The 25372-nt window shown below is 43.2% G+C and overlaps 1 protein-coding gene across 3 annotated transcripts in view; it reads right to left on the reverse strand.

The window, feature by feature from the left end:
- Nucleotides 1-25058, reverse strand: part of LOC134353559 (BTB/POZ domain-containing protein 10) — a 165451-nt gene extending 140393 nt beyond the window's left edge. The window contains exons 1-2 of one of the 3 annotated variants that reach the window (XM_063061588.1): nt 24919-25058; nt 4045-4205 (exon numbers count right to left, since the gene is read on the reverse strand). In XM_063061588.1, coding sequence (XP_062917658.1) covers nt 4045-4145 — 101 coding nt within the window. In that variant the 5' untranslated portion in view covers nt 4146-4205; nt 24919-25058. Of the gene's footprint in view, nt 1-4044; nt 4206-24918 lie in introns of those variants that run through there. The other 2 variants (XM_063061590.1, XM_063061591.1) reach the window with 2 other exon arrangements.
- Between the last annotated feature and the right edge of the window lie 314 nt (nt 25059-25372).

Genomic DNA, 25372 nt, shown 5'->3' on the forward strand with positions numbered 1-25372 from the left:
TACGATCGTGGAACGTGTTTGCAGACTGGATATTGAACTTTTTACTGTTGGACTTCGGCCACATTTCACCGTGATACAACACTTGGCGGCACGGGAGGTCGTTACTGCATGTGGCTATCGAACGTGCAGCTCCTCCCGTGGAGGGCCAGACACCCTGAGACAATAGACTGGTCCTGGACTTATTTTCCATCTGGCATAGTTTTGCATTTTGTTGTTTGATTGTTGGGGTTTTTTGTATGCTATATTTACGCTCTATCCTTGGTTGGTGCGACCGTAACGAAACGAAATTTCCCTCGGGATTAATAAAGTGTATCTATCTATCTATTTCCACACTGTAGTCAAATTGAGGGCTGACCCTTTAGAACAGAGGTGAGGAGGAATTTTTTTAGCCAGACAGTGGTAAATCTGTGGAATGCTCTGCTACAGACTGTGGAGGCCATGTCCATGTGTATATTTAAGGCGGAAGTTGATCGTTTCTTAATCGGTCAAGGCATCAAAGGATATGGCGAGAAGGCAGGTGTATGGGGTTGAGTGAAATCTGGGATCAACCATGATGGAATGGTGGAGCAGATTCGATGGGATGAATGGCCAAATTCTGCTCCTGTGTCTTCAGGTGTGTAATGAAGAGCATCCTGATGTGTGCATCTTCACTGTATAGATGATCCAGGGCAGAGTGAAGAGCCAATGAAATGTCATCTACTGTGAAACTGTTGTGAAGGTAGCCAAAACTGGAGCAGATCCAAGTCTCTCCTCAGGCAGGAGTTGATGTTTCATCGCCATGTCTTGACCATGACTGGATTTGTCATTATGATCTAGAAAATTACGGTGAAAAGCTTCAAAGCTGTGGTTGCTTGCAACCAGGTCACACTGACGCATTAACAGACTTGAGGAAAATAGTTTAGATAGAAGCTTGCACCTACACCACACTCTCAGGAGATAAGGAAAATTGTTTAGTAGTTTATGAAGATAAAATTTGGAACAAGTTTAGCTCTCTCCATGAACAAACAATAGCAGATTGGTAAGCACAAGAGACTCTGCAGATTCTGGAAATCCAGAGCAACACATACAAAATGCAGGAGGAACTCAAGGTCAGGCAGCATCTATGGAGGGGAACAGAACTTAGAACATAGAAATCTACAGCACATTATAGGCCCTTTTGCCCATAATGTTGTGCCGATCATGAAAACTTACTCTAGAAATTAGAATTTCCTTACCGCATAGTCCTCTATTTTTCTAAACTCCATGTACCTATCTAACAGTCTCTTAGAAGATCCTATTGTATCCGCCTCCACCACTGTCACCAACAATGCACTACACACACCCACCACTCTCTGTATGAAAAACTTACCCTTACTCTGTACCTACTTCCAAGCACCTTAAAACTATACATCCTCGTGTTAGCCATTTCAGCCCTGGGAAAAAGCCTCTGGCTACCCACACGATCAATGCCTCTCATCATCTTTACACTTCTATCAGGTGACCTCTCATCCTCTGAAACTCCAAGGAGAAAAGGCCAAGATCATGCAACCTATTTTCATAAGCATGCTCTCCAATCCAGGCAACATCCTTGAAAATCTCCTTTGCACTCTCTCTACAACGTCAAAACGGATTACAGTACTCCAAGTGGGGTCTGACCAAGGTCTCATGTAGCTGTAACAGTTCCTCTAGCATTTTGTGCGTTGCATTGTATCACGTACCCTGTGACGGGTTAAAAAACCAGGAGAAATAGAAAACACTTTGGAGTCTGGTACTGCTATTAACTAATGGTATTTATTAGTAACTACACCAAACAGTAATATATAACCCGATAAATCAAACAAGTTAGCAGTGTTACGTGTATATATGTGTGCAAATATAACTCCCAAACTATTGAGCTTGGGGGAAACAAGGCTTAGAGTCTTGAGATGGTAAAGTATGGAAGTTCAGTTCATCCACGGAATAGGTGATGAGAGAGAGATATTTGTAATCCAGGGTAAACGTCGAGAGAAAGCAATTATGTCGATATGCCACAGATTCCACGACAACAATACAAATTAACAATAGTAGTAGGTTTTATCTCCGAAGTTGTTCCATTCCACACAGGAAATATCACCGACAGTGATCTTCAACGAATATCCTTTCAACATAAGTGGTACCACACCCAAATTCAGCTACGGGTCATTCCAAAGTGCTGGCCACAGGATACTCAAACAGAATCCACACATGGATTATCACCAACAGTAGCTTGTCACTAAGGGGACCATCTTCAAGGGAACCAACCCCAAACACACAACATGATAGCCACTTATTCAGTTCCACAACATACGAAATAACTCCAACAGTGATTTGCCACAGGGGTGCCTTTCTTCCATGAACTACCACACCCAAACAAGGGTAACACACAAGTGGGATTCACAAAGATACTCCGCTCAACAGAGAACCCACTCTTGTGGATTAACTACGTGACAGTCACACCTTCGTATTCGAATGGAACTCAAACTCACCCTCATAGGCTACTTAGAAAGAGGGAGATTCCAAACAGTGACCTCTTTGTCACTAGGTTTCTTCCGTTTCAAACCTTCCTCTCCCCTCTTCTCTTCCTTTAAAGTCACCGAATGTGACCACAAAAGAGGAGACCGTCTTCTGTGGGTGAGTTATCAACCCAGGTGAGGGTTGGACACACAAATAACTTCCCACCGGTCACACCTTTTCCACACTGCGAGAGCCACCGATCAATCCGCCTTATTGATCCTCCAAAAACCCACCCTTTCTGTGGGCACAACAAAGCTCATCCAGTGTCCAAAATCATGTGTCTGTCTGTCTATCAGCTGACCTTCTATTTACCTCACCATGCTGAAAACCAGCTGTCCCTCAAGTAGCTCCTCCCTTCTCTCTCTGTAAGAACACAGAAGCTGACAGTGTCCTTGCGAAGTGTAAACATGCTGCAGAGAAACCATAACCTCGATTGTTCATCAAATAACTCCACCTCTCTCTCTTTCCATGGCAACCCAAAAGCTGACAGCAGTAGTCAGTGTCCTTGTAAAAGTGTAAACACCAGCTGAAAGGCAGACTCTGCCCCCCCCCCGCCCTCAGCAGAAATCCAAAAGTTAGTCTCAGTTCTTTCTTGTGCCTTAAAGTGACAGTCCACAGCAAAAAGAAACCCCAGGGGTACATAACAATTGGTAAACTGGTTTATTATTGCCAACCATACTGAGCTACAGTGGAAAACTTGTCCACTGCATGCCGTTCATACAGATCAACTTATTACAACAGTGCATTTAGGTAGTAGAAGATCTACCAGTAACAGAATGCAGAATAATTTCTACAGAGAAAGGGCAGTGCAGGCAGACAATATGGTGCAAGGTCATAACGAAGTATCCATGTTCTCATAATGAAAGAATAGAAACAGGCTATTGTTTAAGCTTTGCTGAACACTTCACCAGTGTGAAATTATTAAGTCACACAAAAATTCAACTGCAAACAGCACTGGTGTATAAATACTCAACAGGTCAGGCAGCATTGATGGAGAGGAATAAAGAGCTGAAGTGTCGAGACGACCTGATGAAGGGTCTCAGCCCGAAATGTCGACTATTTATTAATTTCCATGGATACGGCCTGCCCTGCTGAGTTCTTCCAGCATTTTGTGTGCTGCTCTGGATTTCCAGCATCTGCAAAATCTCTTGTGTTGGTTATGTTGTACTGTCTCAGTACTTTTATATTTGTGTGCTGTAGCACTTTTATTATTTGCAGCTATTTTGTAAATAACACTATTCTTTGCATTTCGGGTCAGATGCTAAATGCATTTCATTGGCTTTTTGTATCTGTACTCGGCACAATGACAATAAAGTTGAATCTAATCTAATCTAATCTAAATAGCAAGTCACACAGTATTCGCACAATGGGCCGCACAGTCCTGTGGGTTTCTGGCGTTGAAATGCATGCACACCACAGCACAATATTTCCAAATATCATTTTCCAAATATCAATGCATCAAGGCTAAAACAAAGGTGCAAATTCAAATGCAACATGTCAAATTCCACATAGTATTTGTAATCATTCACTAACCTGGAGTGCTTATAGAGTCTACGAGGTCTGTTGTGAGATCGACGATCCCAATTTTCTGGGTCACTAGAATTACTATCATAAGGGTATGGCCGTGTAGCCATCCCACACTAAAGATCTCCACTCAACCAGATCCTTCAGTCCGCACACCAGACACCCATAACCTGCAAAAAAAAGGGTTCACTTCATTATTGCAAATATTTCCGGCTTGAACAATGTAATCACTCAAACAAAAAGATGAACAACATTGCAGAGTCTTCCATGATGGTAGCAAGTCCCAAAACAGAGGCAAAGTCAAATCCATGAACTTTGGAAGCTCAGTTTCACTGAGTACAGGTAGAGATAATGTCATTTCTCCAGCACAGAAAACATAACTTTCTTTCTCCAACTGTTCCAATTTATCAATGCTCGAGACAGCAGCTTCCAGCTTAGCCTTTATTGTCTTAATTCTCTGTCTGTGGAGTCAGAGTTTTACAGCATGAAAACAGGCTTTTCAGCCCAAATGCTCCAATGCTGACCAAAATGCCTCATCTCAGCTAGTGCTGCTTGCCAGCATTTTCCTCGTAACCTTCTAAACAGTCCAATCCACGTAGCTAACTCGTTATTGAATCTGCATCGCCCACTTCCTCTGGTAGACCATTCCACATAAATACCACTGTGTAAAAAAGTTGCTCCCCCGACCCCAAAGTTTCCATTAAATCTTTTCCTTCTCACCTTAAACCTTTCGCAACTAGATGCAAGAATATATTAGACCTGGCTTATACCAACTTTTCTGGAGTTTACAAGGCTACTCTACCCCCCCCCCACCCCCAACTCTCACCTTGGATACTCAGACCACACATCCATTTTGCTAACCCCTGCATACCAACCACTAGTTAAACAAATCAAACCAGTTCAGAAAGATCAGGATCTGGTCAGAGGGTGACACACCAGTGCTGCAGCACTGCTTCAAAATCACAGACTTGAGCATATTCAGGGAGGTGGCTATCTACAATTATCACATCAACATTGATGAATACGCAAACACGAGGAAATCTGCAGATGCTGGAATTTCAAGCAACACACATCTCCCCCATTTCACACACATCTGTTCTCACTCCATCCTCCCACCACCCCACTAGGAATAGGGTTCCCCTTGTCCTCACCTACCACCTCACCAGCCTCCGGGTCCAATATATAATTCTCTGTAAACTTCCGCCACCTCCAACGGGATCCCACCACTAAGCACATCTTTATAGTATAATTTTCTTTTATGTGTTGTGTGTGATATATCTTGTGTATGGTTGAAAGGAATGTTACTTCTTTTGGGATTGTATATACGTAGTCAGATGACAATAAACTTGGAATTGAACTTGAACTATAGCTTCTTGTTCTTCATTCCTGGACCTTCAACCTACATACGCACCTCATGATTTAGACACTACCAGCCTATCCAACCTCGCCCTATAATTCAGTCCCACAAGTACAGGCAATAAGTTCTGTCACCTACTTGTGGCATCGCCTTTTGAAGATGTTCTAGATGGTGGGGAGGATAGTACCCATGATGGACCCGGTTGAATTTACAACCCTCTACAGCTCTTTCCAATCCTGTGCATTGGCCGCGCCATACCAGACAGTGATGCAACAAGTCAGAATGCTCTCCACAGTACAACTGTAAAAATTTGCAGGGGTTTTTGGTTATCAATTCTCTTCAAACTCCTAATGAAATATAGCTGTAGGGGTGCCTTCTTTAAAATCATATCAATATGCTTATTCCTTCAAGTAAATTGTTATCAATCTTATTGTTCATATTTTCTTAACATTGAGAGAACATGAGAGACCAATTACTATCCTTGTACTGTCTCCTTGTCTGTCAACACTGAACCAATTTCATTACCTATAGCAACACACATCAAAGTTGCTGGTGAATGCAGCAGGCCAGGCAGCATCTGTAGGAAGTGGTACAGTCGACGTTTCAGGCCGAGACCCTTCGTCAGGACTAACTGAAGGAAGAGTGAGTAAGGGATTTGAAAGTTGGAGGGGGAGGGGGAGATCCAAAATGATAGGAGAAGACAGGAGGGGGAGGGATAGAGCCAAGAGCTGGACAGGTGATAGGCAAAAGGGGATACGAGAGGATCATGGGACAGGAGGTCCGGGAAGAAAGACAAGGAGGGTGGGGGGGACCCAGAGGATGGGCAAGAGGTATATTCAGAGGGACAGAGGGAGAAAAAGGAGATGAAGCCACACTCAGGTTGGAGGAATAACACCTTATATTCCGTCTGGGTAGCCTCCAACCTGATGGCATGAACATCGACTTCTCTAACTTCTGCTAAGGCCCCACCTCCCCCTCGTACCCCATCTGTTACTTGTTTTTATGCACACATTCTTTCTCTCACTCTCCTTTTTCTCCCTCTGTCCCTCAATGCTTTTCAATGATTCTATTGTACTGCTTTGTTACTATGAATGGCTGCAAGAAAATGAATCTCAGGATTGTATATGGTGACATATACCAGTGGTCCCCAACCAGCAAACCACGAAGCATGCAGGGGTGCAGCGGTAACTGGAGCGCACCCAGCACATCTTTAAGAAAAAAGCCGAAATAAACAAGCTAATTAATTAGGTGCCACCCAGAAGCCAGTCTTCATTAGAGGAACTGAGGTGGAGAAGGCTAATAACTTTAAATTCTTCGGCATTAAGGATCGACGTTTCTCTCTCTGAAAAGTGTCAGAGGATCTGTCCTGGGACCAGCACGTAACTGTCATTACAAATAAAGCACGGCAGTGCCTATACTTTATTAGAAGTTTGTGTAAATTCAACATGTCACCTTGATCCTGACAGCCCAGTCTTTTCAGCCTGTCTGGGCTGGCCTTTAAATTGACCAAACAATGGAACAGCTAAAGGCTCCAGTGCCCTGGAAAAAGCAGTGAACATCGCATAGAGCAAGTGAAATTGGCAATCGCCTCTGATCTGGGCCGACATTTACATGCCGAGTGGCACCTAATTAATTAGATTGTTTTAGTGAAAAGGGGGAGGAGAAGATGGTGGTGCGACACAGCGCGTGCAGCCTCTCCGGTGAAATGATATCGTATTTGTTAAATAGGGGCTGTGCACAATCCTGATTTGATAGAGGCGGATGTGAGAAGCACGGAGGAACATCTGGAGAAACTTCTGTAATGCCTGGTTCGCTGCCGCTGCTACTGTGCAATCGAGAATCTCCAGAGGGAAGGCTCCAAATCCTCAGCTGTGCCTGTTGCTGGTGGCCGGGGCTGGGGTCGAAGCGTTCGGCAGAGATGGTGCTCGGCGCTCAGTGTCGGAGGGCTGGTCGGAGGCTCGAAGTTTTCAGACAGACTGAGAGTCGGACTGTGGTCGGGTGCTTCCAGGATGCTGCATCCGCAAGTTTGCGGCGCTGGAAGCTCATGGCAGGGAGAGTTTTCTTCCTTCTACTGTCTGCGTGAGATGTTGGGACTTTTGAGAGACCTTGAGACTTTTTTTACCATCCGTCTTTTATCTGTTTTTTTAAAATCAAATTACGGTATTGCTTGCACTATTGTAACTATATGTTATAATTATGCGGTTTTTGTCAGTTTTTCAGTCTTGGTTTGTCTTGTGTTTCTGTGATATCACACTGGAGGAACACTGTATCATTTCTTAATGCATGTATTACTAAATGACAATAAAAGAGGACTGCGTGTCCTCATAATCTAATCTAATCTCGTCGTTTTTCTTAAAGATGTGCTGGGTACGCTCTGGCTACCACTGCACCCCTGCATTTTTCGCGGCCCGGAGGCTGGGGACCACTGACATATACTATGAACATTGATTATAAATTTACTTCTAATTTTGTTTGTGGCAACCTTCAGGCTCAAGAAGAATTTACACATCTCCTTAACTGTGTTTTTTATTTTATTGAGATACAGTGCAGAAGTGGTCCTTCTGGCCCTTTGAGCCACATCTCCCAGCAATTTAATCCTAGCCTAATCACAGGACAATTTACAATGACCAATTAACCTATTAACCAGTACCGTCTTTGAACAGTGGGAGGAAACCCGGAGCACCCAGACGTCAGAGATAGAACATACAATTTACAGGCAGTGGCAGGAATTGAACCTGAGACACCTGCACTGTAAAGTGCTGTGCTAACCACTATGCTACCATTCTGCAAGCGAATGAGGTTCAGAGGAATTTGGGTATTCTCATGCACAAATGACCTAAAGTGAGCAGGCAGGTCCATCAAGTAGCTTCAAAGGCAAACTGAATACGAGCATTTATTACAAAGAGTTTGGAGTTTAAGGAAAGGTTTTACTACAGATATACAGGATGCTGCCAAGTCCTTCCAGAGAGAGAAATTCTCAGAAATTCTGTTGCCAGGATCGTTATTTAAAGTGAAGATACATAAATAAAGATCAAAGAATTGAGAATGGGGAATTGTAGAAGGTTGAGGAATTGGAACCAGTATCAAACAGTCACAGTGATAGTGAATTGCAGGGCAGGTTTAGGGAGGCCCAGTGGTCTATTTGTCAGCTCCAATTTCCTTGTGTAGTGGGATGGCTTTTTAAATTCCTCCATCAATAACTATTAGGAACTAATACAGTTTTATATTACTGCAGAGGTATTGGAAGTGTTCTAATTTGTCCTTTATTTCATTTAATTGCATAATTTGTTACTTAGTTAAATGGTAGTTTGTCTTTTTTATACCTTTTAACTACTTCCATGAAATCAGCTGAATGAGACAGCTGCTTAATTGGGCCAAAATGTGCCCCGATTAACCGGAATCCAATGTAAATGAAAATGTATCGTGACTCTTAGATAGGCACATGGATGATAGAAAAATGGAGGACTACTTGGGAAGGAAGGGTTAGATTGATCTTAAGAGTAGTTTAAAAGGGTTCAATTCCTGCTGCTGCCTGTAAGGACTTTGTACATTCTCCCCATGATCACATCCTAAGAACTTTCTACAGGGGCACAATTGAGAGCATCCTGATTGGCTGCATCACTGCCTGGGACGGGAACTGTACCTCTCTTAATCGCAGGATTCTGTAGAAAGTGGCGCGGACAGTCCAGCACATCTGTAGTTGTGAACTTCCCACTATTCAGGACATTTACAAAGACAGGTGTGAGAAAAGGGCCCAAAGGATCATTGGGGACCCGAGTCACCCCAACCACAATCTATTCTAACTGCTACCATCCAGGAAATGGTACTGCAGCATATAAGACAGAACCAACAGGCTCCGGGACAGCTTCTTCCACCAGGCCATCAGACTGATTAATCCACGCTGATTTGAGCGTATTTCTATGTTACATTGACTGTTCTATTTATTATAGATTATAAATTACTATGATTACACATTTAGACTGAGATGTAACGTAAAGATTTTTAGTCATGTATGTGAGGGATGTAAGAAATAAAGTCAAATCAATGGGGATCCTCCCACATTCCAAAGATTCAAGGTTAGGGTTAGTAAACTGTCTGCATGCTATATTGGTGCCAGAAAAATGGCGACACTCGCAGTCTGCTCCCAACACAATTCTCACTGATTTGATTTGACACAAGTGATGCATTTCACTGTATGTTGCAATGTACATGTGACAAATAAAGCAAGTCTCTCTTTATCTTTAGAACTGCATTTTCTTACACAGAGAGTGGTGGGTGTGCGAGGAACACACTGCCAGAGATGGTGGCAGAGCCAGACAAATTAAAGACATTTAATAGACTCTTAGATAGGCACATGGATGATAGAAAAATGGAGGGCTACGTGGGAAGGAAGGGTTAGATTGACCTTAAGAGTATATTGAAGGGTCAGCATAGCATCGTGAGCTGAAAGTCCTGTACTGATTCTATGTAAATAAATGACCTGTTCTTTTCTGGAGTGCAAGGATTACAAGACATTATACTTCCTATCTACACTATGATGAGTTTGCTAATAGTAAAAAAAATGCAACACTTCCTTCAAGGATTTGAAGTATGGATTAAAATAAAATGGGGAATTTGCAAATGTGAAAAAAGGAAACTGCTCCAGCAGATTAAGAACAAACCTCTAAAAATGTTCAATTGAGGTAATTTCTTAAGAATTAGGTTAATCAGGCAATCAAGATAATTCTCAAGGGTGTGTAGCAATCAGCTCCGAACAAGTTAGCATACCAAGGTCACATCAACGCCATCATCTCCATTCATTACGCGGAATTGCCAGGAGAAAGTACAGGGAGAGAAGTGACGTTCAATCGACTGCCTCTATGGTCCTCATGCCTTTCCTCCAGGTGCTCCCACAGTTATTCTGTTAGTAGGTTAATCGGTCAATGTAATATTTCCTGTGATTAGGCTAGGGTTAAATCAGTAGGTTGCTGGGCAGGGCGACTCTGGGCCGGAAGGGCCTGTTTCACGCTGTATCTCTAAATACAGCAAAAACAAAGGGAAGAAATAGAAGCTGTTTGGCAAACTATTGGACCGGAGGAGATTTAATCACCTCCAAAACATTCCTAAAATACACTTGCAATAAAACCAATTTAACACTGAAATTTCATCCATTTTAAAGATAATTCTTATCTCAGTAGAACATAGCATGACAGTAAAGTGCAGACCCTTCGGCCCATGTTGTACCAAATTTTTAGTTTAATTGAATTGACATAGAGCAGGGGTCCCCAACCTTTTTTGCACTGCGGACCGGTTTCATATTGACAATATCTTTGCGGACCGGCCAACCGATGGGGGGGGGGGGAGGGCGCGGAGATGGTTGCCAACGGACAAGAGTAGCAGTCAAATACGTTGTTTACCCCGAAAAGACTACAATGACCATGAAGCCTTGCGCGGGCACCAGTGCGCATGCGTGCACGTGCCGATTTCTTTTCTGCAAACTGTTTTTGGCGATTCTGCTCGGAAGGGGTGTTAATCACGACCAGAATATAGGTGATAAGTGGCTAATACACTCAATTTCGTTTCTAAAAGGGTTTATCTAATGAATTTAATATTAAACACACAACGCATATTTTCCTCGCATGAATATATAAAATCATTGCAACGCACCAATATCGCTGAATCAGTTATCAGGGGAGCTTGAAGTAAGTGTTGAACGAACTTCCAGTAGAAGTGGTAGAGGCAGATTCGATATTATCATTTAAAGTTAAACTAGACAGCTATATGGACAGGAAAGGAATGGAGGATTATGGGCTGAGTGCAGGTCGGTGGGACGAGGTGAGAGTAGCGTTCGGCACGGACTAGAAGGGCGGAGATGTCCTGTATCCATGCTGTAATTGTTATATGGTTATGTAAGTCAATTATAAGTCAATAGCATCATAACATTTGGATATTAAACACACAGCGCATATTTTCCTCGTATGAACATATAAAATCATTGCAACGCACCAATATCGCTGAATCAGTGGGAGCCCTTGTCTGAATACTTGTGTTCCTGCAACAAGACGGTCCTATCGAGGGTTGATGGGAGACAGCGATACTCGAATGGGTTCCTTATGTCCAGTCTATTCCGCAAGTTAGTTTTCGTTGCATTCATTAGAGATATATTGGAAATGGAAGCAACGTTTTCAGTGCTTCCGTCTCTATCTCAGGATATTTAGCCTTGACTTTGATCCGGAATGCCGGCAGAGATGTTTTGTCAAACATACTTTTCAGCCCGCCGTCATTTGCCAGCTCGAGGAGTTGATCTCCTTCCCGCGCTGACACGGATGACGCATACGTAATGAGCTCACGTGCGATCGAGCTCAACAGTGGGCGTGACAGGGAATGAGAAAAGATGCAGCTGACTCATATCGTTTCCTCGCGGCCCGGTGGTTGGGGACCGCAGTAACAGGCCCTTCCCACCCAACAAGCCTGTGCTGAACAATTGTACCATGTGACCAATTCACTAACTCACCCATATATGGTCATTGAAAGAACATACACACAGACAGCAGTGGGAATTAAACCTGGGTTGCTGCCCTGTAATAGCGTTATGCTAAGCACTATGCTACCATACTGCCCTACTCTTACAACTGACTCCAAAATCAATCTAACTCTTCCCTCCTATATACTCCTCCATTTGAAGCTTGAAATTTCAGGGTACCCGAAGTAAGCAGACTACAGCATGACACCACCAATTTCCTTACTACAAGATATCCATTTCACATCCAGCAAAGACAAAGTATGATAATGTGTATTGAATTATCAAACAAGCAAGTTATCAGACAGATAGGATAGACCAACAACTGGATCTGTTGAGACAAAGCACCTTCCCCATGTCATTTTACTTTTAAATTTAAAAAATGATTAGGATGTCGAGAAGTCCTTGCTTTTAGACGATAAGACATAGAAGCAGAGAAGACTAAACCTATCAAGTCTGCTCTGCCATTCCATCATGGTTGATTTATTATCCCTCTCAGCTCCATTCTCTTGCCTTCTCCCTGAAACCTTTGACACCCTGACTAATCAAGCACCTGTCAACCTCCTCTTGATCATAAAAGGATACAAGGACAAATATCCAAAATTGAAAAGGTAGGTGTTAACAAATGCAGGAGAACTGTTGGAGGGTTGGGGAACAATGGAAAAAATTCCAAGCTTAGGGCCTCAACTCCTGAAAGAATAAAGTCCAGAACGCACAGGAGGTCAGAATGGATGGAAGCACAGGTTTGTAAGTGGAGGGAAAATACTTCAGGTGCAAGAAAAATGTAACAAAATTAAGTAATGGCAAGGTAATCAACATGGAAGGACTGAATGTTTTTCTCTCCAGTTGTTGCTTGACTTGCTGGGTATTTCTAGAACTTCCCAAAATGAACAATCAGGATACAGAAACTAAGCTGTAGTTTACCCGTTGTTTAGTGTGTAAACCTCCTGTATGGCTGTAGTGAACAGTCAGCAACCATAAGAAAGGAAATTGGAAATTTTTTCTTGGTGCCATGGTCATAACACAGCCGAGACACAGTGCATGTGGAGAGGATGTCTCCTAGAGCAGGGGAGGCTAGGACAGAGGGACAGCACCTGAAATAGAGGGACATCCATCTAGAACAGAGATGAGGAGAAATTTCTTTAGCCAGAGTTTCAGAGGTTCTTGATTAGTAAGGGCATCAAAAGTTACGGGGAGAAGGGCAGGAGAATGGGGTTCAGAGGAATAATAAATCAGCCATTATCGTCTGGTGGAGCAGACTGAATGGGCCAAACGTCCTAATTCTTCTCCTATGTCTTATAAACATGATGTTGATGAAAAGCAAGATAGGATTACTGGAAACACTGGATTCAGTAAATCCAGCCAGTATCACTTTGTTGCTGTTGACAGAGGGAGATAACTAAACTATGGAACAACAAAAATCATTCTAATCCCCAGGGAATGTGACACAATTTTTCTCTCAACTACAGCAAAAAAAAACACATTCCACAACTATATAATGTTTCACCATCAGATGTGTCACAACATCAGCATTCTAAAAAGGGAGGTTTGAACGGCTGGAAATTGTGGTATATTTTGGTTCCAATGACATAGGTAGGAAAAGGGAGGCGGTCCTGAAGAGATATGGGGAGTTAGACAAAAAGCTGAAAAGCAGGGCCTCCAGGGCAGTAATCTCTGGATTGCTGACTGTGCCACATTCAAAGAAAATTAATTATATGTCACCATATACAACAATGAAATTCATTTTCTTGTTTGCATATTGAATAAATCTATAGAATAATAACCATAACAGAATCTATGAAAAACTGCTCAACTAGGGTGCTCAACCAGTGTGCAGAAGACAAGTGTGCAAATACAAAAAGAAGGAATAATAACAACTAATATCGAGAACATGAGATGAAAAATCCTTGAAAGTGAGTCCATAGATTGTGGGAACACTTCAGTGATGAGTTGAGTGAGCTTAAGTGCAGTTAACCCCTTTATATCAACAGCCTGATGCTTGGGGGTAGTAGCGAGTCCTGAGGTTCCTGCACCTTCTTGCTGATGGTAGCAGCAAGAAGAGAGCATGACCTGGCTGCTGAGGCTCCTTGATAATGGATTCTTCTTTCCTACGACATTTCATGTTTTACCCATAATGGACTGAACCATATCCACTACATTTTGTAGGATTTTCCATTCAAGGACATTGGTATTTTAGATTATGAAGACACATTAGTCCCCTTTTATTGTCATTTAGTAATGCATGCCTTAAGAAATGATACATTATTTCCTCCGGTGTGATATCACAAAAAAACACAGGACAAACCAAGACTGAAAAAACTGACAAAACTACATAATTATAACATACAGTTACAACAGTGCACAATACCACAACGTGATGAAGAAGTCCATGAGCACAGTAAAGTTCAAAGTTTCTCAAATGTCCCACATCTCACACAGACGGGAGAGGGAAGAAAAACTCTCTCTGCCACACCGACCACAATCCGACTCTGAGTCATCCGAAAACTTCGAGCTCTGATCAGCTCTCCCACACCGAGTACTGAGCGTCATCTCTGTCCGAGCGATTCGACCTCCTTCTCGGTCGCCAAAAGCAGGCAAGGCCGGGGATTTGGAGGCCTACCCTCCGAAAGATTCCTGACCACACAGTAACGACAGCAGCGAATGGGCGTTTCAGAAATTTCCCTTGATGTGATGCAGCCAGACAATATACTGTCTACCACACATTTACAGAAGTTTGTCAAATCTCCACAAACTCCCAAGGAAGTAGAGGCACTGCCGTGCCGGACCCAGGACAGGTTCTTTGAAATAATAACGTGGAGGAATTTAAGACTCTAACCCTCTTCACCTCTGATCCTTGATGAGGATTGGTTCATGACCTCTAGTCCTTCTCCTGAAATCTATAATCAGCTCCTGTCTTGATCATGGCAGTGCGGGTAAGAAAAGGATGATTTAGCAGATGAATGTGTGGTTGAGATATTGGTGCAGGGGACAGCATCAGTTATCTGGATCTTTGGGACCTCTTCTGGGATGGAAATGACCTGCACAAAAAGGAAGCGTTACACCTAATCCTGAGGGGGACCAATACTCTTGCGGGCAGGTTTTCTAGAGCTGTTGGGGAAGGTTTAAACTAATTTGGCAGGGGGATGGGCACCAGAGTGTTAGAGCTGAGGACTGGACAGTTGGTATACAAATAGATGTGGTGTGACATGAGACTGTGAGAAAGGACAGGCAGATGATAGGACAAAATAGCAATCAGTGGGATGTGTTAAAGTGTAACACAGGGCCAAAATCAAAAAAGGGTGATGAATACAGGAATGAAGGTGTTATATTCAAATAGACACAGTATATGAATCAGGTAGATGATCTTGTGTGGTTAGAGATTGGCAGGTATGACATGGTAGGCATCAGAGTCATGGCTGAAAGATTAAAGTTAGGAGTTTAACATCCAAGGCTACACTTTGTATTGAAAGGGCAGGCAGGTAGGAAGAAAGGGTAATGTGGCTCTCTCAGTTAAAAATGAAATCAAATTCTTAGGCATCGGATCGGAAGATATTGAATCTTTTTGGGTAGAGCCCTTAGCTGGCCGGTGGTATAGCTTTTAAAAACCAACAGAAGACAACTGAAAAAGCCATGAAGAGAGAAAAGATTAAATATGAAGCTCAGCTAGCCAAAAATATAAAAGCGGATACAAAAGGTTTTTTTTCCCCCAGATACACAGTAGAGAGTAAAAGAAACAAAAGTGGATATTGGACCACTAGAAAATTAGCCTGGAGAGGTAGCAATGAGGGACAATGAAATGGCACACGAACATAATACATATTTTGCGTCAGTCTTTACTGTGGAAGACACCAGCGAAATGCCAGAAATGCAGGAGTGCCAGGGGGCAGAAATGAGAGTCATTGCTATCACTAAGGAGAAAGTGCTTGGGATGCTGAAAAGTCTGAAAGTATGTAAATCATCTGGACTAGATGGAATACACCTAGGATTATGAAAGAGCTAGCTATAGAGACTGTGGAAGCATTAGTAATGATCTTTCAAGAATCACGAGATTCTGGAATGGTTCCAGTGGTTGGGAAGATGTTAAGAATCAATTGTTAACAATGAGGTGATGAAGTACTTGGTGACACAGAACAAGCTAGTCAGAATGGTTTCCTTCAGGGAAACTCCTGCCTGACGAACCTGTTGGAATTCCTTGAGGAGATTACAAATAGGATAAAGGGGATGCAGTGGATGTTGTATATTTGGACTTTCAGAAGGCCTTTAACAAGGTGCCACACATGAGGCTGCTTACCAAGTTAAGAGTCCATGGTATTACAGGAAAGATACTAACATGGTTAGAGCATTGGCTGATTGGTAGGAGGCAGCGAATGGGAATAAAAAGATCCTTTTCTGGTTGGCTGCCAGTCCCAACACTGCAGGGGTTGGTGTTGGGACCACTTCTTTTTGTGTTGTATATAAATGATTTAGATGATGGAATAAATGGCTTTGTTGCCAAGTTTGCAGATGACACAAAAATTGGTGGAGGGGCAGGTAGCGTTGTGGAAACAGGTAGGATGCAGAAAGACAGATTAGGAGAATGGCCAAGAAAGTGGCAAATGAAATACAATGTTGGAAAATGCTAGGTCATGCGCTTTGGTAGTAGAAATGAATGTGCGCACTGTTTTCTAAATGAGGAGAAAATCTAGGAATCTGAGATGCGGAGGGATTTGGGAGTCCATGTGCAGAACACCCTGAAAGTTAACTTGCAGGTTGAGTCGGTGGTGAGGAAGGCAAATGCCATGTTAGCATTCACTTCAAGAGGTCTAGAATACAAGAGCAAGAGTGTGATGCTGATGCTGTATAAGCAACTGGTGAGGCCTCACCTTGAGTATTGTGAACAGTTTTGGGCCCTTCATCTTAGAAAAGATGTGCTGGCATTGGAGGAGGTTCACAAGGATGATTCCAGGAATGAAAGGGTTATCATACGACGAACATTTGATGGCTTTGTGTCTGTTCTCGTTGGAATTCAGAAGGATGGGGGGTGGGGGGGGGAGGATCTCATTGAAACCTTTCAAATGTTGAAAGGCCTAGACAGAGTAGATGTGGAAAGGATGTTTCCCCATGGTGGGAGAGTCTAGTACAAGAGGGCATAGCCTCAGGATAGATGGGCACCCTTTCAAAACAGAGATGCGGAGAAGAAATTTCTTTAGCCATAGGGTGGTGAATTTGTGGAATTTGTTGCCACATGAGCTGTGGAGGCCAGGTCGTTGGGTGTATTAAAGACAGAGATTGATAGGTTCTAGATTGGACATGGCATCAAAGGCTACGGGGAGAAGGCCGGGAACTGGGGTTGAGGAGGAGAGTAACAAAAAAGCATCAGCCATGATTGAATGGCGGAGCAGACTCAACAGGCCAGATGGCCTAATTCTGCTCCTGTTTTAAGGTCTTGTGGACTAGAAAAATGCAAAAGTCACTCCACTTTTCAAGAAGGGAGGGAGGCAGAAGAAGGGAGTTTATAGGCCAGTTAGCCTGACTTCAGTAGTTGGAAAGATGTTGGGAGTCGATTATGAAGGACGAGGTTTCAGAGTACTTGGAGCCACATGACAAAATAGGCCAAACACATAATTTAATCCTATGCTAGGTGGGCAGAGTAACTTATCACAGTGCTTTGGACAAGGCAGTGTAAAATATGTCTTATTATTCACTCGTTGAATGGCAGAAATGTACGTAAGGTTATGTATGGAAGTGTTATTTCACACAGCCCTGAAATAGACAAAACTGGCTAATTATATTTAATATCGTCCTAGAAGATAAGAGGGAGTGTGAATACCATGCTGATTTACACTTTTCCTACCAACCATGCCAGCATCTCAGGAGTTGAAAAGTATTTTAGAACATCCTAATTTTGAAAACAGCAAACTTAAGATACAAACGTTTGTAAATGGCAGTCTTTTCTTCCAACAGATGCCACGGCAAAGAAAGCTCAGCTGTATCTCTATTTCCTCAGGAAGTTAAATAAATTTGACACATTCCCTTAGATCCTCATCAATTTTTAAATCGACGAACTACAGAATGCATCACGCTCAGGTTGTGGCCACAAGAAACTGCAGAAAGTTGTGGGCATGGCTTGGCTCATGAAAGAAAACCAGCTTCCCCTCCATGGACTCTTGTCCACACTTCTTGCTGCCTCAGTAAAACAGTCAGCATAATTAAAGTCACCACTCAATCTCTATTCTTCCCCCTCCCATCAGGCAGGAGCCTAAAATCACATACTGAGGCTCAAGGACACTTTACGTTCCCCTATTACTAAACAGTCTCCTAGTGTGATAAGAATAGATTCTTAACCTCACAATCTGCTTTGCTGTGGACTTGCATCTCATTGTCTGCCTTACTTCACTTTCTCTGTAACTGTAATACTTTACATATTGTTTTCTCTTCGACTACCTCAATGCACTGCTGTGATAAACTGATTTGTATGGATGGCATGCAAGACAGGTTTTTCCAATGTATCCCCACATGTGTCATCATCATCGTCAGGTGCCGTGCCCAGTTTGAGCTTTGACTGCCATGGCCCACACACTCCTGTTTCGGGTCAAGTGGATCAATTCATTGGTATTCATTTCCAGTTCTCTTTGTCTTCCTCTTGCTTTCTTCCCTTCAATCTTTCCCATAATTACCGTGCTTTCTAACTCCTCTTTCCTAATCACATGTCCAATGAAGTTACGTTGCCTTTTCATGATCTCATACATTATTTCTCTTTTTGTGTTTGCTCTGTTCATGACATCCTCGTTAGATATTCATTTCGTCCATGATATTCTTTGCATCCTCCTCAAAAACCACATCTCTGCTGCTACAATTCGTTTTCTCATGTTACTAGATATTGTTCAACATTCTGAGCCATATAACATAACTGGATAAACGTAACATTTCAGTACTCTGAGGCGGGTTGTCATGCCTAGTTTAGTATTGGTCAGTATACTCTTCATTCTCATAAAGGTGTCTTTTGCTATCCCTATTCTTCTTTTGATGTCCAAGTCGCACCTGCCATCTGATGTCACCCAGCTTCCTAAGTAACAAAAGTTCTGTACTTGTTTTATGTCTTCCCCATTTATTCTCAGCCTGCATATAGGATTCTCCTTCTTTTTGGATATCACCATACATTCTGTCTTCTTGCAATTGACTGTCCTCATAATCTAACCTAATTAGTTTTGTAGTTCTTCCTCCATACTTGCAATTAACACAGTATCTGCATATCTGAAACTATTGATGTTTTCACCACCAACTTTGATTCCCAAGATGTCTCTTACTTTTTGTAATATAGTTTCACTGTACACATTAAATAAATCAGGGGAGAAATCACACCCTTGTCTAATGCCTCTCTTGATTTTCGCAAACTGACTCACTTTATCTATTCTTACAGCAGCAGTTTGTTCCCAGTACAGATTTCTGATTAGGCGTAGGTCTTTCGAATCTAGATCTAGAGTTTTCTGTAATATTTCAAATAACTTATTGTGCTTCACTTTATCCACATGTGTAATAATACTAAACAAATTTACCAATTTCTTTGGAAGACAGTCTTCCTGGTACAGTGCCTAACTACTATTGGGATTGGAATATAACTGAAATATGTACCAAAATACAGTGAAAAGTTTGTCTCGCATACTGTTCATACAGATCAGATCATTACCCAGGTAGGTGGAGGAGGGGGGGATGAACTAAGAAACTGAGAGGTGATCGGTGCAAAAGGCAAAGGGCTGGAGAAGGAGGAATCTGGCAGGACAGAAAGTGGACCACGGAGAAAGGGAAGATAGAGGGGCACCGGGGGAGGTGATAGGCAGGTGAGGCCAAAAATATGGGAGAAGGAAACCAGAATGTTTGTTCCTTTACTTGTGTATTCATGTTCTATATGTTATTTGTTTACTTTTTTATTGTCTGCATGATTTGTTCGTTTATGTGCATTTTAGGTGTTCGATTGTCTTTATTCTGTGGGGATATTTCGTGGATTCTTTTGTCTCTATTTTGTGGCAGCCTGCAAGAAGACAAATCTCAAGGTTGTATATAGTATACATCATTTGAAAGCAAGTGAACTTTGAAGTTTGAACAGTAAAAGAGGAGGAGAAGGGGGAGAAATCTCCGGAAGTTAGAGAAATCAACGTTCATGCCACCAGGTTGGAGACTACCCGGAATAGGTGGTGCTGCTCTTTCTACCTCAGGATGTCTTCATCAATGACAGAAGAGGAGGATTATGGGCTGTGTAGGAGTGAAGGGTTAGGTTGATCTTGGAGTAGGCTCAAAAGTCAGCAAAACATTGTGGGCAAAGGGTCTGCACTTTGCTGTACTGTTGTACGTTTTATCCTGCTGTTTGTACAGATCCACACAGAAGGAATGAGAAGTTGATTTGAAATGGGTGCTCACCAATCCAACATTTCGGAATAGGAAATGGAAAACTGACAAAAAGGAACCTAGGTATACTGAGTAAGACTGCAGCATCAGCATCTCCAGTGAAACAGCATGAGCAATGAGTCTGACTTTTCCAGCACTCCTTTCATCCCAAGGTCAATACATAATCACAGTCTGGAACATGAGAACTTGGAGTGTGATCGCATTTCAGTCTCAAATCTCAAGCTACTATTCCTCAGTTAAGTATCCTTTACCCAGTATGGAGGGTGCACTACACGGGACTGGAAAAAGCAGCAGTAAGTTACAAACTCAGCCAGCTCTATCATGGGCACTCGGCTCCCCAGCTTCAAAAGGCGATGCCTCAAACAGTCGGCATCTGTCATGAAGGACCCTCACCACCCGGGACAGGCCGTCTTCTCATTGCTGCCATTGAGGAGGTGCAGTGCTGTGTACCGCTGCCACAGAACAATGTATTTCACCACATATGCCAGTGATAGTAAAACTGATTTTGAAATGCTTTGAAGTTGTGTTCAAGGTACCACTGGAAGGACAAAATATGCTCCCAATTATATGCGTACACCATGATTCGATATGAGATGGTACACCGAACTCTGAATTATCCACCAGTAGCACCCGCCGTAGCATCAAAACAATGTACACTGTCGTGTTCAGATAAGAATGGGAAATTATGTCGTAATCAAAGACCTCAATTCCAGATTTATGTTTACATTTTTCAACTGTGCATAATAGAACACAGAAATTTACAGCACATTACAGGCTCTTCACCCACAATGTTGTGCTGACCATGTAACCTACTCTAGAATTTCCCTAGCGCACAGCCCTCTATTTTTCTAAGCTCCATGTACCTATCTAAGAGGGTCTTAAAAGGCCCTATTGTATCCGCTTCCACCACCACAGCTGGCAGTGCATTCCACGCACCCAACACTCCCTGTGAAAAACTTACCCCTGACATCCATCCCCTCAATACCTATTTCCAAGCACCTTAAAACTAAGGCCCCTCATGTTGCCATTTCAGCCCTGGAAAAAAGCCTCTGGCTATCCACACCATCAATGCCTCTCATCATCTTATACACCTCTATCAGATCACCTCTCATCCTCTGTCGCTCCAGGAGAAAAGGCCAAGTTCACTCAACCTATTCTCATAAGGTATGCCTTCCAATCCCGGCAACATTCTCATAAATCTCCTCTGCACTCTCTCTATAGCATCTGTATCCTTCCTGTAGTGAGGTAACCAGAACTGAGCACAATACTCCAAGTGGGGCCTGACCAGGGTCCTATATAGCTGTAACATTACTTCACAGCTCCTGAACTCAATCCCACGGTTCATGAATGCTAACCCACCATACGCCTTCTTAACAACACTGTCAAAATGCGCAGCAGTTTTCAGTGTCCCATGGACACGGACCCCAAGATCTCTCAGATCCTCCACACTTTATTATATTCTATCTTCAAATTGCACCTTCCAAAATGAACCACTTCACACTTATCTGGGTTGAACTCCATCTGCCACTTAACCCAGTTCTGCATCCTATCGATGTTCCGCTGTAACCTCTGACAACCCTCCAGACTATCCACAACACCCCCAACCTTTGTGTCATCAGCAAACGTAATAATCCACCCTTCTACTTCTTCATCCAGGTCATTTATAAAAATCACAAAGAGGAGGGGTCCCAGAACAGATCCCTGCAGAACACCACCGGTCACTGACCACCATGCAGAATACGAACCATCTACAACCACCCTTTGCCTTCTGTGGGCAAGCCAATTCTGGATCCACAAAGCAGGTCTGGTTGGATCCCATGCCTCCTTACTTTCTGAAGGAGCCTTGCATGGGGAACCTTATCAAATGCCTTACTGAAATCCATATACACTAGATCCACTGCTCTACCTTCATCAATGTGTTTCAGAACTTCATAATTGTTCATTCACATCAGTCACCAAATTTCAGGTAAAATTGGCAGCCCATGTAGAAATGTTTAAACCATCAACACAGTGGCCACTTTATTAGGTACACCTGCTCGTTAATGCAAATATATAATCAGCCAATTACATGGCAGCAACTCAATACATAAAAGCATGCAGACATGGTCATAGGATCAGTTGTTGATCAGACCAAAAATCGGAATGGGGAAGAAATGGGATCTGAGTGACTTTGACTGTGGAATGATTGTTCGTGCCAGACGGGGTGGTTTCAGTATCTCAGAAACCACAGATCTCGTGGGATTTTAATGCACAACAATGTCCAGAGTTTACAGAGAATGGTGCAAAAAAAACAAAACACATCCAGCGAGCGTCAGTTCTGTGGATGAAAACATCTTGTTAATGAGAGAGGTCAGAGGAGAATGGCCAGACTGGTTCAAGCTGACAGGAAGGTGACAATAACTCAAATAACCACGCGTTACAGCAGTGATGTGCAGAAGAGCACCTCTGAACACACAACACATTGAACCTTGAAGGGGATGGGCTACAGCAACAGAAAACCCACAAGCATACACTAAGTGACACAACACAACACATATAAAAGTTGCTGGTGAACACAGCAGGCCAAGCAGCATCTCTAGGAAGAGGTACAGTCGACGTTTCAGGCTGAGACCCTTTGTCAGGACTAACTAAAAACAGAGCTAGTAAGTGACACATTATTAGGTACAGTACGTAACTAATAGTGTGGCCACTCAGTGTATATTTGGAAGATAGGACAGAACGGGAACAAGCCCTTTGACACATTAGATCTGTAACTGACCACACTGACAACAGGAACTAATCCCATCCGTCTACACATGGTGTGTACCCTTGGATTGTCCTGTCTGAAGACAGAAAAAGACTGCTTTGTGAAATGACTCTCCACCTTGGAGACACTGAGGTCTCCCTTGGCACACTATGAAGACAGCAGCAAGAACACACCCGGATAACCCTGAGAGGCTAGACAGAGACAGATCTTCCTTCCTGTCAAAACTAAAAGACATTTTTCTTCACCAATAATCTAGAAATCTGAAATATAAAAAACAGAAAATGCTAGAAATACCAGAAGGTTCAAAAAGCTGAAATGAGTTCATCGTGTCAAATGTTAACTGTTTTTTCTATTTCCTTCTTTAGTGCTGACGTTTTAACAGATTTGAAATACCAATAATATTCTGTATATTTGGGTTCACTAAGGTCGTTATAACCGTGGATGGTAGTGGGCATAAGTTCCCATCAACTTCTAAATGCTCCCAATGGTGTACATCTCAAATAGCCTCTGACATCCAAGTCCAGCTCCTGGCCTTCACATGTAGCTTAGCTACTAAGCCTGGGGAAACCATTTGTACTGACAGAAGAAGGGGCAAAGGCAGATAACTAGTGCCTTAAAACCAGTCGCTTCGGGCAGACAGAGCTTCTAGGAGAAGAGAATCTCTGACCTCAAACCTCCACTGCCTTGCGGCTATACCCACACATAGGGAAAGCTTCGTGAAAAATCCAGAGCTGGATTCCCTATGTTCAAGGATGACAGGCAACTCTTGCGACGTCACTGGTACCAAACTGTATCGGTCTCTGCCGTTCCTTTGAATTAATCAGCTGCATGGAGACAGGGAGCCTTCTGCATGAGTAACTTGTTCTCTATATCATACTGCCCTGGCTTGTGTATCATGTAGACAGCTGGGATGCAACATCCTTGTTGACCCCAACTAACAGAGGATAAACATCAAATATCAACAGATTTTAACTTCATACAGAATTTTTTTTAAATATAAAGACAACAAGTTGCCAGAAATTTCCATTTTTCTGTCAGCAAAACAAAAATTCCCCTCCCCCACTATCACTGTAATATTTCCTAGTCCTACAACCTGAATGTCTCCACTTCCGAAATGATCAGCTGGCAAATCACCAAGCTCCAGGAATTCCTCATCCCCCTCAACCCTTCTCTCTTCCTTAACAAAGTGTCTATCACTGTATATCTTCCTTTGGAGTGTTCGCTCAGCTGCTCGAATATTTTCTTAATTCAGTCAAATACCATATTGCACTCTAACGTTTTCATCCATTAAATGGACATTTAAACACAACTTATTCCAAAGATTTGAGATTTAAGCTTCCCACCCATTCAACAATTGGTGGTAGGGATTCCCAGGGCAAAACCCCAACCACACCCCCATCCAGGACCCTCTCCTATCTCGCCACCCATCACATCCTGACAGCCTCTTCTCCTCCTCCCGGATACTCGTCTCCTGCCACATCTTCCTCCACTCCCGCCCCCGAACCCTCTTCTCCCGCCTCTCCTTCCTCCAACGCGGACGCCTCTGTCACCCCACCGGGGCCCTCTTCTCCTTCACCAATATTGACTATTTACTCTTTCCAATCGATGCTCTCTGGCCTGTTGAGCTCCTCCAGCATCTTGTGTGTGTCGCTTCTTCTCGGTACCCACCTTCCTCCCTCTGGGAACCACCTTCTTTTCTCGACCAACCCCAAGGGATCCCCTCCTTCTGCCTTCAGCCTGGCCTCCCCGAGATCTCCACTCCGGCCACCAACCTCCGCTTTTCAACAGGGCGACGATTCGGGTCCAAGGCTGGGACCCTCTCCTCCCCGGCTCAGTTCTACCCCCACAGACCCTCCACCCTGTTCCGCTGCACACTGTCAACACCCGTAGGGTGCCTACCTGCCGAGGCCGGTACAGCCGCTCGCAACCCGTAAATGTACGGTGGATTCCCAACTTCAAGCCGTGGCTGTGCGGCGCCTGAGGTCCGCATAGGCCCCGCACCGTGAAACCTCGCGAGACTCAGAGGCCGGCAGAATACACTTGCGCACTGTCCTCTGCCGGCTACCACTACTGCGCCTGCGCACTGCCGGCTACACCGACGAGCAAGCAATGTCTTCGGCGTTATGATCAGGGCTGGTCTCACTGACTTAAATGACGTGGAATTTGTTGTTTTCCGGCAGCAGTACATTACAAAGACATAAAATTTCTACAGATTACAAAATAAATAAATAATGCAAAAGAGGAATAACATCGTAGTGTTCATGAGTTCTTGGACCATTCAGAAATCTGATGGCAGAGTGGAAGAATATTGTGTGTTCAATATTGAGTCTTCAGGCTCCTCCCTGGGGACAAA

This window comes from Mobula hypostoma, chromosome 11 (assembly GCF_963921235.1).
Source record: "Mobula hypostoma chromosome 11, sMobHyp1.1, whole genome shotgun sequence".
Taxonomy (NCBI): Eukaryota; Metazoa; Chordata; class Chondrichthyes; order Myliobatiformes; family Myliobatidae; genus Mobula; species Mobula hypostoma.